The 17,630-nt window shown below is 41.5% G+C and overlaps 2 protein-coding genes across 2 annotated transcripts in view; one reads left to right on the top strand and one right to left on the bottom strand. All coding sequences in view use genetic code 11, as the record gives it.

Annotated features, from left to right (window-relative positions):
• EGR_05305 (Tyrosine-protein kinase Btk29A) overlaps positions 1-16,108 on the bottom strand; it is a gene marked incomplete at both ends in the record, with an annotated part of 20,235 nt that extends 4,127 nt beyond the window's left edge. Inside the window, 10 exons of the mRNA XM_024494554.1 lie at positions 314-432; positions 735-1,158; positions 3,166-3,306; positions 6,737-6,936; positions 7,760-7,987; positions 13,073-13,617; positions 14,307-14,409; positions 14,446-14,544; positions 14,580-14,722; positions 15,997-16,108. Of these exons, the coding sequence (XP_024351025.1) occupies positions 314-432; positions 735-1,158; positions 3,166-3,306; positions 6,737-6,936; positions 7,760-7,987; positions 13,073-13,617; positions 14,307-14,409; positions 14,446-14,544; positions 14,580-14,722; positions 15,997-16,108 (2,114 nt within the window). The remainder of the gene's footprint in view (positions 1-313; positions 433-734; positions 1,159-3,165; positions 3,307-6,736; positions 6,937-7,759; positions 7,988-13,072; positions 13,618-14,306; positions 14,410-14,445; positions 14,545-14,579; positions 14,723-15,996) is intronic.
• A 981-nt stretch (positions 16,109-17,089) lies between these two features.
• The window catches only part of EGR_05304 (Guanine nucleotide exchange factor VAV2), a gene marked incomplete at both ends in the record, with an annotated part of 29,270 nt that continues 28,729 nt past the window's right edge, over positions 17,090-17,630 (top strand). The window contains one exon of the mRNA XM_024494553.1: positions 17,090-17,628. Coding sequence (XP_024351024.1) covers positions 17,090-17,628 — 539 coding nt within the window. The remainder of the gene's footprint in view (positions 17,629-17,630) is intronic.

Here is a 17,630-nt window from a genome sequence, read left to right as displayed (position 1 = left end):
TAAACGACATAACATCAATGTAGATCATAAAATATTCATTGCATTAATCACAGATTGTTCATTTATTTCAATACATAACATCATACTAAGTCTGATTTCCTCCTCCGAAAAAGGACTGTTTATTACATCTAAATGAATGAGGTGGATTCTGCGCCATTGCTTGAATAACCTAACAGAGAAACTCTACCAAATAGGTCATTCATCTTCAGAAAGTTCTTTTTTCCTAGTTTGTATTAAGTGGCCTTAGAAAGTGATTGTAGGGACACAGGGTTTTGGGCTTGAGTAAAAATAACAAATAGCTACAAAAACATACGTGAAGCTAACTAACCGCATATTCTTTGCTTCTTCTATAAAGTCCTCCTCGTTCATCGCGTTTTCAACCATTTGCTTGACTGCCACTGGAATGTTACGAAATTTGCCTCGCTTGACAACCTTTTAAAAGAAAAAAAAAGTTCACCGGGTGTCATATACGGCAATGATGAAGCTCATATGAAAGGGAAAGTGTAAAGCATTCCCTCCGCAATCGTAACTTCAGAACAATTAGCTCAGAGCTTCAGAAAAATAACAAGGCTAGTGACTCAATAAGGAAGAAAAGGGGAAGATTTTCAAGACACTATTTGCAAGAGATATCCAAGTAGTACGTAGCATACTTAAAAGGAGATAAGAGCAAGCCTAATTCTAAGCCACAAGACAGTGGTTACAGAAGCACACAGGGAGAGGATGATAATCCATACCCCGAATTGGCCCTTGCCTATGGGCTCAGGATCGATTTGCAGTTCTGCGGGGTCAAGTTCGAATTCATCGAGGCCCATCCCGGCGGTGACAGGACTCTCGCGGTCCTTAACGGGAGGAGAGCGGAGGCGCACCACCAGCCCGCCGGAGTTGTGCTTGTGATAGTGGATCACCTCGCTAATAGTCGGGAAGGCATGCTTCTCCGAGAGGTAGAACTGTGCCTCACCGCCACCGCCTGCACCAGTACCAGAGTTAACCCCACCGTTCACCTGTCCTGCACTGTTACCGCCATTGGTGAGAGCACTGTTGCCAGCGCTCCCGTTGGCCGAGACACCTGGGCCCCCACCATTGGTGTGGCCGTTAGAGAGATTCGTGCCTGCCTCTGTCCGGTGGATATGGTAGTGGTGTACTCGCAGCTTACCAGCACTAAAACAAACCACAAAAAAATCCTGAGCTGCTGAATGAGAAAGATATAGTACCCTACTGTCAATAAAAAACTACCCTGGACACAGTACCATCACCAAGCTGTCCCAACATAGCACCGCAACAGACTACAAAGTAATGTCGGTCAGAATAAAGCATATGAGTAAGTCAGCGCTACTGTGGGAAACTTGCAAACACAGAATTTGTAAATCCAGCAATAAAAGCTTCGTCATCCTGTCAAGCTAACGTCAATGGTAGCAGCAACTGTCGACTAATGGCAAAAAATTAGTGACTTTCACATGGCCATGCACCTACAAGATTTGGATGTACAACCGTATTTTCAAAAAAGCTGTCAAGCCACCAGCCGTGTTTATAAAGAACGAAGAGAACAGTTCTCAAGGGCCCAGATCTTTGTGCGTGTAAAATTTACTCAAAAAACTCCACCTATGTTTATGACTATCCCAACAAATAAAGGTGCAAGTATTAAACGAACCGGTTGATACTTTTACCAGTATTGCGGTATAGAACGCAAAACTAATCTGAATGATGGCGTTAGAATGAGCTACAAGCAATCGAAAGTAGAGATGATAGAAACAAGTCGTTGTATTAACTACTACATCTTGTTAATTTCACTTCCACCCAGACATTTCTAAACACCAGTCAGTTTCCACCCCCTCCATTTTTGTAGATTTACATAATCGCCCCAAGGGCGCAAAAATGGAGTTTCTTATTCATGCAGTGTAATGTGTGATAATATCAGCGCAGACCACAAAGCAAAGAATGAGTCATGTTAGGGAGAGGAGAGAGATGGTAGGAAACGGGAGAGCCAATAGGGAGCCAGCTTGGGGTAAGGTGGCACACACGTGCGCATTAGCACACGCACGCACACGCATTCACTGGCGTTAGTCATCGAACGCGGAAGCGCGTGTGGTTACCTAAATTGGCAACTGGGACAGAACCCCAGAGCTGCCTCTTGGGCACGTGGAGCGAAGTCAGTTGCTTGACCGTTTTCAATGGCCGAGGCATATCAGAGTACAAGGAGGGGAATCCAACTTGCAGCAGTTCCATCGCATAAGGTGAAAGTAGCGAGACTTGCCACTAAACACTAAGTATATCATGAAGACGTTGGCCGAAACGCTTACGCAGCTTAACGACTGAAGAATCGATTAAAATGCCTCGAACGAGTGAAATCATTTTAGGGATAGAAATCGCCTTCAAGGAGCAAACTCTGTTAATTGAAATCTGATGAATAAAATCCGTCAGAAGACGTAAGTTATGAGGTAGTCGAAAAATCCACCACAAAGTAGTCGATGCCAAGAACAACGAAGGCTTGAGAAACGCTTATCATGAGAGGACGTTGACAGATTTAGACAGCAGCACAATTATTAGCGGGAATTATCAGTGAGCGGATTGCGATGGCCACTAGTTAGCGCTTTTGGAGGCATGTCTAGAAGTGGAGGAGCATCGATAAAGCCTGTAAATACATGGTTCTGGGGCAATAGCCCGCAATCGGTGCTGCATAGCCAAATGACTCAAGCGCAGGCACGAGCATAGTGATAAAAAGTGAATCACCGAACGATGCGCCCAATCAGGTTTGCCATGGAGACAGAGGAACAGCCACGAGAATTAATGGAAGACGCCCAGTGATTCAAAAATCAACATGCTCGACGAAACACATCGGCAAAAGAGGCTGAAACAAGTGGCACAATTCAAGAAAGAGAAAGTGAATGGGTAATTACACCGGTAAACACAAAAAAGGAAACCAAAATTCACCCATCAATTTAGCCAACTAAATTCAGCTCCATTAGCTGAATGCGACTAACCCCAGAAATCCAATGAGGACTTAAAAAGGCCTCTACCAGGCAAGACATAAACATTCTCCTGAGAGTATGAAATTTATGGAAGACAAAAAAAAATAAACCAACACACTCCATTAAAGTATCAATGTGAGATCCGGCATTTTATCACTTTTAAAGAAATTTCCAGTAACAACGATAATGGGGCACTTACACATCCGGATCCTTCGAGGTTACCGATAAGGTATACGTATTCTTCTTGCTCACTGAATCTCGAACCAGGAAACAGCCCTCCCGATTCTCTTCCAAAAGAATCGCCTCAGCCTGCTGACGAGTGATGTCTTTGTAATACCAGCTAGACAATTTAAAGGTAGTATAAAAACATCAAAGTTAGACTTCAATCAGATAAAAGAACTGAAGAAATGCGCCAACTATTGGAAAACCTAACAACTGGACGCGTCGGCTGAATTTGTTTTAGATGCGTAAAGCTGATGACTTATCAGACCGCCTATTTTCTGGCGTTCCCTTATGCTTTGAAATTCTACCTGTCTTCCTTATAGTTCGGCATTGCCATGAACGCGTTCAGTTTTGTGAATAAATAACAATGCTGACCACACACCCAAGCATGCAAGAGGATAATAAATGTCGTTTGTGAATTTGAATGAAATATTAAATACCCTAGGAGAGCGTCGGAAAAGTGCACATAACATTCAACTTGTGAGGTAATAAAAATAAATCGAATTTGTGCTATTTCCGCGGTGCCAAATAACATTAACGCTCTTCGCACTGGATTGCCTCGCATAAGGGTACTGGGGGAAACACTCCAAGCACAACTTTGAAACCATTAGGTAGTTGTGATGACCACAAGAACTGATTAATTGAATCAGAAAACAAACTATTCAAACACACAATGAGAATGCGGACTCACAAGAGCGTTTTCAGTTTCAACTATAAAAATAGAAGGCCAGACTTCTAGACTAACAAATGCAATAATTTTGTGCACCACTTGGGCTATCGTAAAGTCAGCAGGGGAAGTTCATATTGCAGTACGGCATATACATACTATCCGCACAATTCTCCGCCTAATAAAACATAAAATTTCGTATGAGAGACAACTGGCTAATAGGAGGAGGAGGAGGAGGAGAAATGGCACTAACGCGTGGCCAAGGGGGATTCTAAGCACAGCGTTTTGGCTCTACGATTGGTGGTCAGAGTACCATTGAAGTGGAGTTAAAAATGCAAAAGTCAGGAGAACGCATGCCTAACAGAGATTAGTGGGCCAAAATGTAAAAAAAGAATTCAAGCAGAGATAGAGGATTACGCTTGGTGGTCACTTCCTTTGACTTAACGTAATTCATATTTAGGGCGGCGGTAAGTCTCCAACACGCCCTCAGGTAACCTGACCTCTACTTCAGCTTAAGCTAGACCCTGGTCAGAAAATTGCCCTAGATTTACTAGCAAAACTGACCTACACACACATATGCCATTATTGAACCTGAATAGGTAAAATTATCCAAATAATCACTCGTTTAAAATAATGGGATAGGAAGGATCCGAGCAAATTGCCTATTAGTAAAAATAAGGCGTCAAGTTAAATGCATTTGAGCGTAAAGGACATTCGAAAGAGATGAAGAGCCGGTCAGGCTTCGACGAGCAAAATTAAAAAAGTGGAAGTTACAATTATGGCCAATTACTGTAAAGAATGGATTGGTTTCATACTAATCATTTTTGAAAGCGATAATAACAAGTCTAATGGTATCTTCTTTTCACGAGAATGCGTAATAAAATGACAATTTCTGACGTAAAGGTACCACAAAATCTGTTTTTTTCCTCAAGGGCAATAGAATTAAGTTAATGATTCCACAAACAACGCGCATATGAAATAATAACGATGTAGAATGATGTGAGTGGATTTTTTGCATCTCAGGAAAGTAGCCGAGGTGTGTACTTCAGTTCACATGGGGTAAAGTCAAGATATGCTTGTCATTAGCACTCAATTTTTGATAGTATGGAAACACGGAGATTTTGAGGGCGGTGACAAATTTAGGCAAGAAAACGGGGAGAACCTATAGTTGATCCGTCTAACGGTAGAGTTAGGTCATCACATATTTTCAGTGTTACAAAAAGGCCAATAGCAAAAGCACACAACAGTACAGACCTGCGTTAAAGAGGGGCTCTCTCAAATTTAAAAGAAGCTTAGGTTTGTACTTTAGTTAAAAACCATACAACTTACGTAGCATAGCTATATAGGTAGTGTAAAAAAATGGAAATTGTAAGAGAAGAATGGGTTTTGTAAGAAATTATCGGCATGAAATGAATATTTTAAACAATATCGCTTCAATGTAAGGCAACATAACCGATAAACGGGTAGTATACAAAATTGCAACACCGCTAGATCGCTCAGGTGAGAGTCGAAATCATGTGCAGGGAAAATTGATGGGGGATCGTAATGAAGCACCACACCCAGCTTCGAGGATGCACAAAGTATTCTAATTAAGATAACATTGATGTGCTGGAATCCGTTAAAGAGTAATTTTTTTTATATCATGGAAAGGGCTCTTTCGGAAGTCAAAATGCCCTTCCCTAGGATGCATTGTTCCCACCATTTCCATATCGCTTTCATCAAAAAGTGATTGCGTGTAATCGAGAGGATGAAATTGGATTTTAGTTATACAAAGCACGACTGCGCAAAACTACTTCTCGGCATTTCTACGTTCCTCGCCTGGTCTTTTAACAGTGAAAGGAAAAAAAGGGGTAATATAGGGATTCAGCACCCTACAAATTCGTATCACCAGTATAAGTTTTCTAAGTACAGAGCACAAAAATAATGCTAGCAAGTACGTCAGTATGAATCTACGTACAGAGATGGATTGTTGGAAAAAATGAGGGACATGAAGTTTGTGAATGCGATTTGTGCAAATGAGTGAATGACAAGCATGTATGGTATTAGTACGCGGTCAACTAAGCTTAATCCGGCACCACCCATTTTTAATGTTGTAATTAACCTGTAAAGTCCGAGAATCTTCTTGCTGCCAAGTGCGTGATCCTTTCGTCTGAACATTGCCAAAAATAACAATCTTCTTCTCAACGGTTGATCAGGGAATCAATGTTAAGAAGTAAAAAAGTCGGCCCGTACTTCTAGGGGGATATGTAATTCCAAACACAATCTGTACCTAGGCGTGGGATGATTTGAGGGCTAAATGCGTGTCTATTCATAGTGCTGAGGGCATTCGATGAATGTCAGACCTGTCAGCGTAAGGAGCTCTCGAGAGATTGATCTAAGCAAGATTTTTGCCTCAATGTCGCTTTTTAAGTCCCCAGAATCCACCAAATAAACAGCACAACACAAAATGCATACAGCACAGCATAAATTCGTCAGCGTCCCGCATAACGTGGACGAATGGAGTTTAAAATGCGGAGCCATTCACTTTTTGCTAAAGTAAAGCAAGTGCACCGTGTTTCATTCGTCTATTAACGATAAAATTCTAAATCATTTGCAATTACGATGGATCCAGTGGCGGAGTAAAACCAAAAATCCCTCCTATTTAAGGCAGTGTTATTTAGTTTTTGCGCATTTTAAGGCAAAAAAGTTTAGTTCTAAATATTCAAATCTTTCTGATGATAAATGCTCCACCGAAAAATAACCAAGAAGGTAATTTTATTGGACTGGTAGTTTAAATGACCCCAAAGTTAAACGGTTTCAAGCAATTAAAATCATAACTGATTTTCATTGAGATGTGATTCGGTCGAATTTCACAGACGATAAAGGAATCAAGTTGACTTACTCGAAAGAGTTGAGACTATTTGGCTTGTGGATGTAGTTTGTAGGCACGTAGCCAGATTGACCGGCCATATTGCGAACGTACCACCACTGCGCGTTACTGTCATTCACCACATAGTACTTCTCGCCCTTCTGTAGAGGCAGCTGGTTCTCACGTACGGGATTGTAGTTGTGCACAGCGATCACGGTCTTTTCATTCTCCTCCTATAAAAGGCGGCAAAATGAGGCTGTCATCTCCCCTGCAGCTCCTCATGGTTCGCAGCTTATGCTCAGTGCTTTGCATCCACACGAATACGTAGCTGCGTACTTCTTGCCGCTTCCGGAAATCCCAATTTAGCAATTAGTCTAGAAAAAGACTGTGTTTACTCATTATAGGCGATGTCGTCCTCTTTTTATCCCAGTAATTAGTACGATTTATTTGCAGTAATCTTCATGATACGAGTGTTTTTGTGTGTAGGTGCACGCATTGGTGATGTACTAATTTCCACAAAAAGAACGATGGGTGAGTGAAACATGTCAGAATGCTATTTTGGGGTCGAGAGTAGACATAACACTAGACAGCAGCTTTAAGAAAGGTAAATACATAGCGATCGAGTGCTTTGAGGTGGTACTATGCTAATCGAAGGTGTATCCAATGTAACATCAGAAACGCTCATTGCGTTACGCGTATCACAGCCATGACTGCTTTGGAGGAGAGGGATAAATTAATAATGAACTAAGTGATAAGGAAAAAGCTGAGTAACAGTAGAACGATGAAGATGTGAGTTACTACTCTAGAGCTGTTTTAAGATACAGGATAATTTCGGGTATCATTAAAGAAAATGGAGGCTGAGAAATGCTGCTGAATGTGAGATTAATTGCAGCCAAATACTACTTGAAGTTAATTTAGCCACCTGTTGTTAGGGTATGGAAGGGGGTTGACTTCAACACACACCAGTAAGTGCACGCGTGTGTGTGTGTGTGTGCGGCCATGGCACCGCGTAAACAAACGGGAACCGAGCTGTCGGCTGTGCAAACATGCACCAACCCTGCGACCCAGAAGGAAGCCAGCCTGAATCGTGTCGACTGCGGGGAGGAGGCAAAGACAGCTAAACAGGACAGTTATTTCGGCAGTGAACACCCACTGTTCTCGATGACGTAACACCTCGATGAATGTGCAAACTCGGTTACCCTGCTGCTTTGGCACGATCCCACAGGCACCTTTTGGGGCAACGAATACCAGCGGGGTTAAACACCTTTGGTCTACGTAACTAAGCTACGGAGCCATAACAGATTAGTTCCACTGTGAGACAGATTTACCACAGATTTAGAGGGCAGGCCAACTCATTAGCATGTCAAATCGTTCAAAGCGGCGTTAAGGCATCTCTCCTCAAAGCAAACTGACACACAGGTCTCCATTCATACTAGCTACTTGAACCTTCCAAATGTCAATTCCACGTTTGTTAGCACTGTACTGCATAACAACCGATTTGATTACTAGTTCTAGTAGGTGGAAGCGGAGGAGGGAATCTTGAGGACTGAAATGCGTAAACCTAGCTTTGCGGAGTTAAGTCGTGGGCAACCTAGACCAGAAAAGTATTAATAAATATGATCGGTAGGGTGAGTAAGGTCGACCGATGGAGCGTACATCATATTACTAACTTCTATCTCAGGCTGACACAAAGACACTGTTGCACGACTCAGTCAATTCAGAACTGGAAACGAAAGTTGGAAAAAAAACTGCGCTTGCGGAACTGAGATAGGGTGTCATTTTGCATATTTGTGGAAATACAAATAGTAATACTAGCGTATTAGTAATATTAAATGACAGGCAGTTTCTCGTGAGTCAAGGTAGAGGCACTGTTACAAGAACTTTCAAAATTGTCAATCAAGACCATACTTGAGGTACATTTCAAACCTCATCAAATGCCAAAAATTTGTTGTCTCGGGAAGTGATTTTGTAAACAGATAGCACAGAAGGACATCAAGGCCTGATCTTAGTTTTAACAGTAGACAAACTAAACGAGAGTAGTCTGCAGAAACGTGCTTAATAGGTCCTAATGTAGGGAGCTGAATGAATTAGGTGGTAATAATGCAGCATGGGTAATTCCAGTTTCGCACCTTGAACTGCTAAACATTCTTTGGAAAAAGGAGCACTTACATGTTAAACAATAGGACACTTAAAAATGAAAACCAAATAACGCTATCGGCAGATCCCAGAAGCAGCAGTGTGTGATGTTGGCAAGGTCCGAATCCCATTGGTAGCCACACACACACAACTGGGTAGCCCAATTACTTTACACACCTCACTGTAAGACAGCAGAAGCAGCAAAAGACGGAGGTGGAGAGCTCAACACGACGGTGGCAGTTTATCTTTCAAATCGAAGGAGAAAAAAGGTCTTCGCAACATCGTTTGCCGCGTCTCAAATAATGGAAGATGAGGGGGAGTTGATGCCCTCAAGCATGCCAATTGATTTGCTTAGCCGAAGGTAAAGCAAAAAGAGAATTTTCAGAGTAGGTAGATGACAGTATGAATGGCTGTGTGATGCGCGAGACGGTGGAATGACGACAGGAACATGAGTGGTCAGGCAAACGCTCCAACCAACGGGAATTGTATAGATGTATTTAAGAAAATAACGCTTAAACATGCTGCAATTGTGACTTGTTCGTGATACAGTTTCCAAAATAATGAATGTGTATGAATGAAGTTGGTGAGGTATTGTTACATTTCAATCGGCCCATAGTGCACTGCCCCAAGAAATGAATAATTTAGGGAAAACTAAATGTGCATATAAAATGCCCAATGTAAATGAAAACGTTGCAGTGCCTTCCAATTCTTCATGATTTTGAGGCAACACCAGAGAACAAGATAATTTTAGAGAATAATTAGAGGAAGAAACTTTCGACTAGCATTATGTGGAAGAATGGAGAACAGTGAACAACACTACGTGTTTTGACTTGAATGCAGTAACTGGATGAAATCAACAGAATGACTGTCTAAACGGAGTAGTCAAGTCGGCGGAAATGTGAGATAAAATGGATGCTACATCGAGGCTACTGATAAAATAAGTCCCAACTTCAAAATAGGAATTTGGCTAGCACCAACGAAGTATTTATCCAGGAAACACTCAATTCGGTCGGGGCAAATCAAAGTCGACAGGGCGCTTGCCATCGGCATCTAAAATTGTCATACGTAATAAATAAAGGGTAATTGAATGAGAGCACAAACACAGACGCCACATGATGGTTAACTCAATTACTGTGACGGTATGAGTGCACTGACTTGTGAGGACCTGAAAAAAATGAACGCAAGTATGGATATGGGGATCGTCAAGTGACATAATTGAATCGCGTTGAGACGACTGCATTTCCAGAAAAGACGAGACTTTTCATGCACACAAATAAATGACACTTTCCATTTTTTCTTGAAAAAAAAGACGAATGAACGAGTGTGTAGCCAGTGAAATGCAGTTCATGAGCTGATAAAATCACAAGGACTAGTAAGGTGGAAAAGGAGGCCACGAAGAAGCGCCGTTCCAAATGCCTTTAGAATGTAAAGTTGAGATGAGCAGGGTTGCACGCAAGTAAATCGGTGAGTTTGGTGGACATGAAAGCTCAGGATTTACTCTGCTTTAGGCTTACAGTTCTACTTGTCGCGCACCTGATTTTGAGGAAGGACCAAGGGATACAAAAGGGCAAGTGCTTTCCGCTAATAGGCAAGCACAACATAACCAATATGGCTTAAAATGCACCCACCACCGCATTTGATGGCCAGTTAGCACTTTTGCCCCAAAGTGTAATTCACGGTTCCAAGCCGCTTTGCTGTATAGCGTAGTGATTAAACCTAGCTTAACATTGAAGTGAGATAGGAGTAAGCATTGTGTATTGTAGAATGCTACGAATGCGGATGAACTTCTCGGATAAACAACGGTTCGTGGTAATGCATGAGCATCTAAAGAACTTATAGGCGTTGAACACTTGAAAATTCCCATTACCTGATAATACCTAATGCGACAATGCGTACCAATAAACGTGGGGTTAGGTGAGTGATTTTAACCATTTTTAATAGCTAGGTGGCAGACTCGATGCATTCTACAATACTACAGCAAATTCAAAAGTAATGTCCCACTGCAATTGGAAGCTTTTATGCTATACACCATCAAGTTACACTTTTTTACACGAAGTTGATGGGCTGGCCAATTCTAAGAGTAGCATCCATAATCCATCCAACGCAAAGTTTTTCAATGGGAAAGAGCAACACAGTGAAGGTCAAAAATGCTGCACACTACGAGAGTAGCTAACAAGAGGTTTGAAGGAGTTGTTTTGAGGGGTGCTGCTTTGGGCTCTGAATCTGGCAAATGAGACCAAATATTGATGATTTAAATAATGTATGATCTTCAAAGAGATCACCTGAACGAATCGCAATGCCATACAACAGTTACTGTTTGGCACAAAAAAGGGCGCTCGGAAAATCAAGAAACAAGACGTGACAGAAAATCGTTGAAGGAAGGAAGTAGGGGAATAATTTAAGAAATAGCCAGCCTGGGGTGCGAGGCTTGAACCGCAATCATTTGATTGGCGATCAAGTGGCCATAAGATAAAAAGAGGAAAGTTTTCCCAATAACTTTACAAACTCTTTTCAATAAAAGATGGCACAGATGATTTTACAGTAGGCACAGGCGAATAGCCAACATGAGAATTGCAAGCGAACAAATACTCAAAGCAAGAAAATTTGATTTCACACATAAGGGAAAATTTCTGAAAACAAAAGTATACGGATAGCCGAAACTCGAGAGGAACCGACGAATGAAAAACAACACCATTGACATGCAAGCAAGGCGTTTTTATAGGAAAAGATGTAGGAGGTAAGCGCGGCATCGTTAAATTTCTGAAATATGCTGTCCTCCGTGGAAGCACAACTAACAAAGGTGAAGTGATGACATTCATAGGCACAACATTTTATACCTTCCCATGAAATTGTGCAATTTCTGATGAAGTAGATCTGTGCAAAAGTCCCCTAACTAAAATCCATTACCATCTGTTATCCCAAATGTAAAATTATTAGGCAAACTGCCCAATGAAGGTTAATGCACTAAAGCGAAACCAGTATGGGAGATTACCTTAAAGCCAATTAACTTATAGGAGTCGAGGCAGCAGTTTAACAAGAGGTCAGGACCACACCATATCGGTTCCTCCTCAGTATCTCACATAACTCACCTCGCCCAAAAAAAGGAAGTACAGGAGCATTTTAAATAATAACAAAAGAACCACGAAGGCTGTAATTGCACTCAAAAAACGAAGAGCAGGTGAGCTCACTTTTTGGATATTTAGAGGTAATCAACAAGTAACAAAAAAGAGGTTTAGTAAACAACAAGATGCAGAAAGCAGAAAATGAAACAAGCTTTTGGGGTAGTACACTTACTGATACCGCACGCCGGCAACCATAGTAAAACTAGGAGCAAAATGCCAGCCTCAAACAAAATTTTGTCACGAGTTGTGTCTCAAAGAAAGTCAAACAAACTATTTAACCTAAAAAATCCATGTATCTAGCAATACCGTAAATAATTAGGGAATCATTCTGCTAAGGTGTATGGCGAAGAATAAGGAAATTGATGAAATATGGCTACAGATACAATTCAGAAAGTAAAACGAAAAATAACATAAAACAGACATAAATTGGGCGCTAAGTGACGAACAACAAAACAGTCACTAAGGTTTATTTTAATTAGCCCTGCATACATATAAAAAGCGAAGGACTAGAGGGATAAGGAACAAAATAAGGGCAGCATAAATCAAACTATTGTGTTGGGAGAGACAAATAATTCTAATGACTGGCGGAGCAAACGCGAGACTCCCAACATTGGGCCTTAAGAGTGCAGCACAGTGAATCGGTGTCGCGAAATCAAGCCATAGCCTGGCAACTGGGCGCCCCGCAGCCGTCATAACGGTCACTGTCTAGCGCACTTGGAGGGAGGGAGCACAATCGAAAACAACTCAGCAAGGCATCAAATGAAATCAATTAAAGGTAAGCGAGAAAAGCATGCATGAGAGCGCCACACAAGTTGAGCGAGGTAATTAACACTCTCCCAGAACTCCAAAATCCTTCCTAGGTAAGCTGGAGGTAAGTGCTTCGGGTAATCAGAGGTCGCGCCCAACAAGTACTAGCAATGCCTCTTCAAGCATGCTTATATTAAAGCAATAACCACTTCACAGTTCTCCATATGATCACGTAGCACACGAGACCACATGACCACTACACAGTATGGATAAATGTATTACGTAAACGAAGGGCCTGGAGAGAAGAATCATGAGCCTAACACTTGACAGTAGGAAGTGACGACTGATAAAAGGAGGCGCTTACCCAATCAAAGGATTGGCCACCAGGAGATTGAGGCAGCCTTGCGGGTCGTCGAGCGGCCAACTGTTGTTGCTGCTGCAAATGCGGTTGAGCGGCAAGCATGCTCAGCTTGTGTTGCTGAGCGAGCAACAGCTGTTGCTGTTGTTGCTGTTGGAAGAGCAATTGCTGTTGGGTGAACATGCTGACAGGATTTGGGGGAGGAGCGGGAGGGGTGGCCATGATCACCTTTCCTGCAATCGGTTGGGCCACGGACTGCTGAGGCACCTGAGTAGGAGGAGGAGGTGGAGCTTGGACAGCAACCGATTGTTGGCCGCCCAGGGGAGGCACGGAAGGCGTCTGGACCTCCGTTGAGGTGACGGGGGGAAGACAACCTGGGAAGGCAGAGAAGCGACGAGCCTCGGCTGCCTCGGTGTTCGATCCAGAGTCAGTGGTATGCTGGCAACCGAGGGAACGACGATTGATGTCATCACAGCAGCTGTATCGACCAGGACGACGCCACACACCAGGATGATAACGCGGCAGAAAGCAAGCACCCCTCTCTCTTGTATCTGAAGTCGAAAGAATGGCCTGTCTAGATTGCATTTTATCCACGTTCATACTTGATTTACCAGCATATATAAAGATGATACTAGGATACATACTCAAGGAAGTAAAACGATCAAAGACAATGAAGAGATAAAGGTTCAAATGAATAACACGACTCAAAATCCCAGTAAAGCAAGCTGATTCGCACTAAATCAAGAGCGAGGGTTAGTTCTCAGAAGACAGAGGCTATTTTCGAGTAAAAACAATCAACCACGAACATGGATGCAGAAATAGATGATTGCCACCAAAAACCCATATCACTACGCAATTCTTAAAAGCAAGATACTGAAAAAGCATAACTGATATGTAATTTATTTAAATAACTAAATATGTTCTGTAAGAGAAATTTGGTTCAGATGAATGAACTTAAAGAAAAAACGCTGAGGGGAGAAAAAGGAGAACGAAAGCTCATAGCCAAACAAATATGGTAATACAAGATGCAGAATAAAATTTAGGATCAAATCTACAACCTGTTGACATCTCTTTGAGGTCGCATTCTCTTGTATCAATATTCACTATCTTAAACCGTTTCATAGTCAATCGCGGCTGTAAGGGTATAAAACTCTTAAGAACAGTCACACTAGGAGATAAATACACTTCAATCAGGTTCGCTAATGAAGAGCAACCAATGGATTCATCCAAAGGAACCTACAAAATCGAATGAGACTTATCCAATCATCTCGTTCTATCAGCGTAGGCGCCACTATATACAGCAGAAACCAGTTTATTGAACTTGGATCTTCGACATAGGCAATCTTAGAGAAGCCGTTTTAAAAGGTGAGAGATGGTACCTGTAAGACGTTCTTTTTGTTGTCTAAATCGTCATCCAAAACCTTCTCTACATACTTAACGTGAGCAAGGGAGATGCGGCCCTTTTCTTTTCCCCGATTCTGAAATTCATAATCAGTTGAAAGAGGTGCCTTACCCCACCACTGACTTCAAAATATTTTATATGAAAAGGAGTGAGTACAAATTCCCGAAGCTTGTAGCTGGGTCGACTGAATATTTTTTTGTTCATTGATCGTTTGGTCATTCGAGATATTTTAAGCTCCTGATCAGTTGCCATGTCTAAAAGTAAAGAAATAAAGACAATAAAGGGAATGAGCTGTACCAAATAAGATTGACACAAACACGTAAAACAAGTTTACAAATGTGTATATATAGAAACATAATTGCTGGATATTTAGTTCAGATATCGCATCCAAATAAACGCGTGACCGACATTAGTTAACGAAGTAACGAACGAGGGCAGAAATGAAGAATGCGAATGGAGATACCACAAAATACCGTAAAAATACGACTTCCAGATGTTGGTGACTAAATTTGGGCCAAAAATCCTTAATAAGTGATTCAAAACAAGTAAAACGAATCAAATCACAGAACGTCACTTTATTAGATGACAAAGAACATGTTATAATGGGTGAAGATAAGCTATGATATGCTCATTGAAAAAGATCCCTAAACGTTCGTTAAACAACGACTGTTTGAGCCCACATTCATAAATAAACAATAATTGCTGTATCCAATTGATAAATGCAAAAGTAAAAATGCCCGAGGCAGGAGGGTGCCCTGTCATAAATGAAAACAAACATCCCACCACTTTTAATAACGCTTTACACACTGGAAAACGACAAGCGATAAAACAGACCAAACAACGACCAGGCCGGTAAAGTAACTCGTATTGGCGGACAAATTTCACAGCCACTCAAGTCTACCCGTCCATCTACTCTCCACCTGTTCTTCATAAAACGAATAAGAAGGGAAATTGTCGGAGCAATGCAACATTCCAGCTTCATTTTTAAGTGTTTTTGTGACTCTAAGCCCATACTGACTTTAGTTCTAATGACTAAATTATTTGAGTCCAAACATTTCCTCCGCTGCCTGCCTAATTTTGAACAATTAATTAGGAGGAAGTGTCCTCTGCTCACACATATATTACACGAACATTAAAAAGTGGATTTCTCATTATTAAAGAAATAATAAAAGTTTTTATGGTGACCTTTACAAAAGAAGAATAAAATGTAAAGGTGGGAATACTTTGGCCAGTACCATGATTTACTGGAATTTAAGGCATTTGTACGAGCATTCTATCAAACTAAATTTAACATTTGATATAACGATAGTGCATGGTAGAAAAATAAATAATAAGGCTTGTAAAACGGAAGGTAAACCGTAGCGAAGGAAACTTAGCCATAAAATACTTCTTTTTCTAATTGCAAAATCAATCGGACTTAAAATAACAAATATGCGCTACAATTAGCGGCAGAAAATCTTTTCAAAATCACCATTATCAAAAATCAGGTCCCTATCTTTGTCTGAATGACTGCGTTACATGATTGTACAAATGTGCCGTTCGGGCGAAAGTTGGCCAGAATATTCGAAATTCGTGCGGGTCTGGCACCATCGGGCCCCGAAGGGTGAATTCGGGTATTGAACACACATAAACCGCGTCATCTGTGCCCTTTTATTAACCGTTGCCCTATAAATCGTGTCCTTGGTCAGCTCGTTTACTCATTACAAGGATATGTGGCTGAAGGGGAAGAGAGAAACACTGGTGCAATACGGTAGTGGTTTATCCCTCGGTTCTGGCGATGCGCCACTTTTGTGCTTTGAAGTAGCCCCCTTGTACCTTGCTGGGTGGGCTGGCCTTTTGGGCCATGCCAATAGCCCAGACACCTTATCCTTGCTTAATATATGTATTCTGCCCAAGTATTGTGCCTTATTTCGTCTTCAGGGAGTCTCGGGACGCTACACTGAGTCTATTGCATAGTGGTCGAGGGGGTACTCACGTGGCAATGCTTATGCAGGCAAGCAGTGGCCTGAACGTACCGTGGTCGTGTTTAGCTAAACAAGCTTTGCACGAATACTTAGCCTTGTTGCTTAGCAAACTCGTCTTTTTTAAAAGGTTTTATGATATTTCAAGATATGGGAGATGCCAAATGATTTCAACAACCCCGAGACTGAGTGAATCTAGAATTATATTAATCTAGATAAATAAAAGACTCCTACCTCGTTTTTCCAGAAAATTAGTTATAGGCATAAGTTAGTCTTGATTTCTGGAAATAAATAACGTTTTTTACTTTTAGATCTAACGATGATACCTGCATGTCGCTTTTTTGTGTTTTCAGTAACCTGCAAATGTGTTTATTATTAATAGCTAATTCCCAGGAAGTATGATTTTCTTGCACAAAAGGTATTTACTGGTTTATTTTTAATAAGATAAATAGCAGTTTCAGCCGGAGAAGCGCCAGTTTTATGTGTGGTTCTGCGCGTTAACTATTCGCCAATTTTGGGATTGTCGTTGGTATGCTTATCCTCATACTTCCTTGCTTTTCATGCTCACTATAGTATTTGAGACCTAGGTTTTGGTATTCTGATTAGCGGAACTCCTACTAGGTATCGCTTTCTGATGGGTGTTGTCTCGTCGGTTTAATTATGCCTGCGTCAAACACCAATTCTGCCTCCGAAGAGGAGTGCGATTTACGACAGTGTGCTGAGTGGTTAAATCGGTGTCGTACTATTCCGGATGATCATCCAACTTTGATGCCCGATGGCTGTGGCTTGCAGCTAGTTCAAACTCTTATGGATGGTGTTAAACTCTGCAATCTTTTAAACACGTTGACGAATGGTGAAGTTGACCCAAGAAAAATGAGGGATTTTAGCCCGCAAACGCAACAGTCGCCATTTTTGTGTTTCAAAAATATCCGATTATTTGTGAAGTTATGTGAGGAGGAATTTGGAATTGATAAAAGTTACCTTATTGAACCAGGTGATTTGTATCACGCGAAGAACTTTGGGAAAGTCATTGAGCTTTTATCGCGGCTATCCCGTTGCCCCCGGGCTCAGCTCTGTGGAATACCGTATGCTATTTTTTTACATTCATACCGTTACGATAGAGGATTTCCTCCCGAAAATGGAAACCTTCAAGTCCCCCACGAATATTACAATAACCTTAAAGATATCGCTGCCTCCATGT

The sequence above is a fragment of the Echinococcus granulosus genome, assembly GCF_000524195.1.
Source record: "Echinococcus granulosus chromosome Unknown EG_S00038, whole genome shotgun sequence".
Classification (NCBI taxonomy): Eukaryota; Metazoa; Platyhelminthes; class Cestoda; order Cyclophyllidea; family Taeniidae; genus Echinococcus; species Echinococcus granulosus.
Note: the sequence above shows the minus strand (reverse complement) of the source record. Positions and strands in the feature narration are given on the sequence as shown.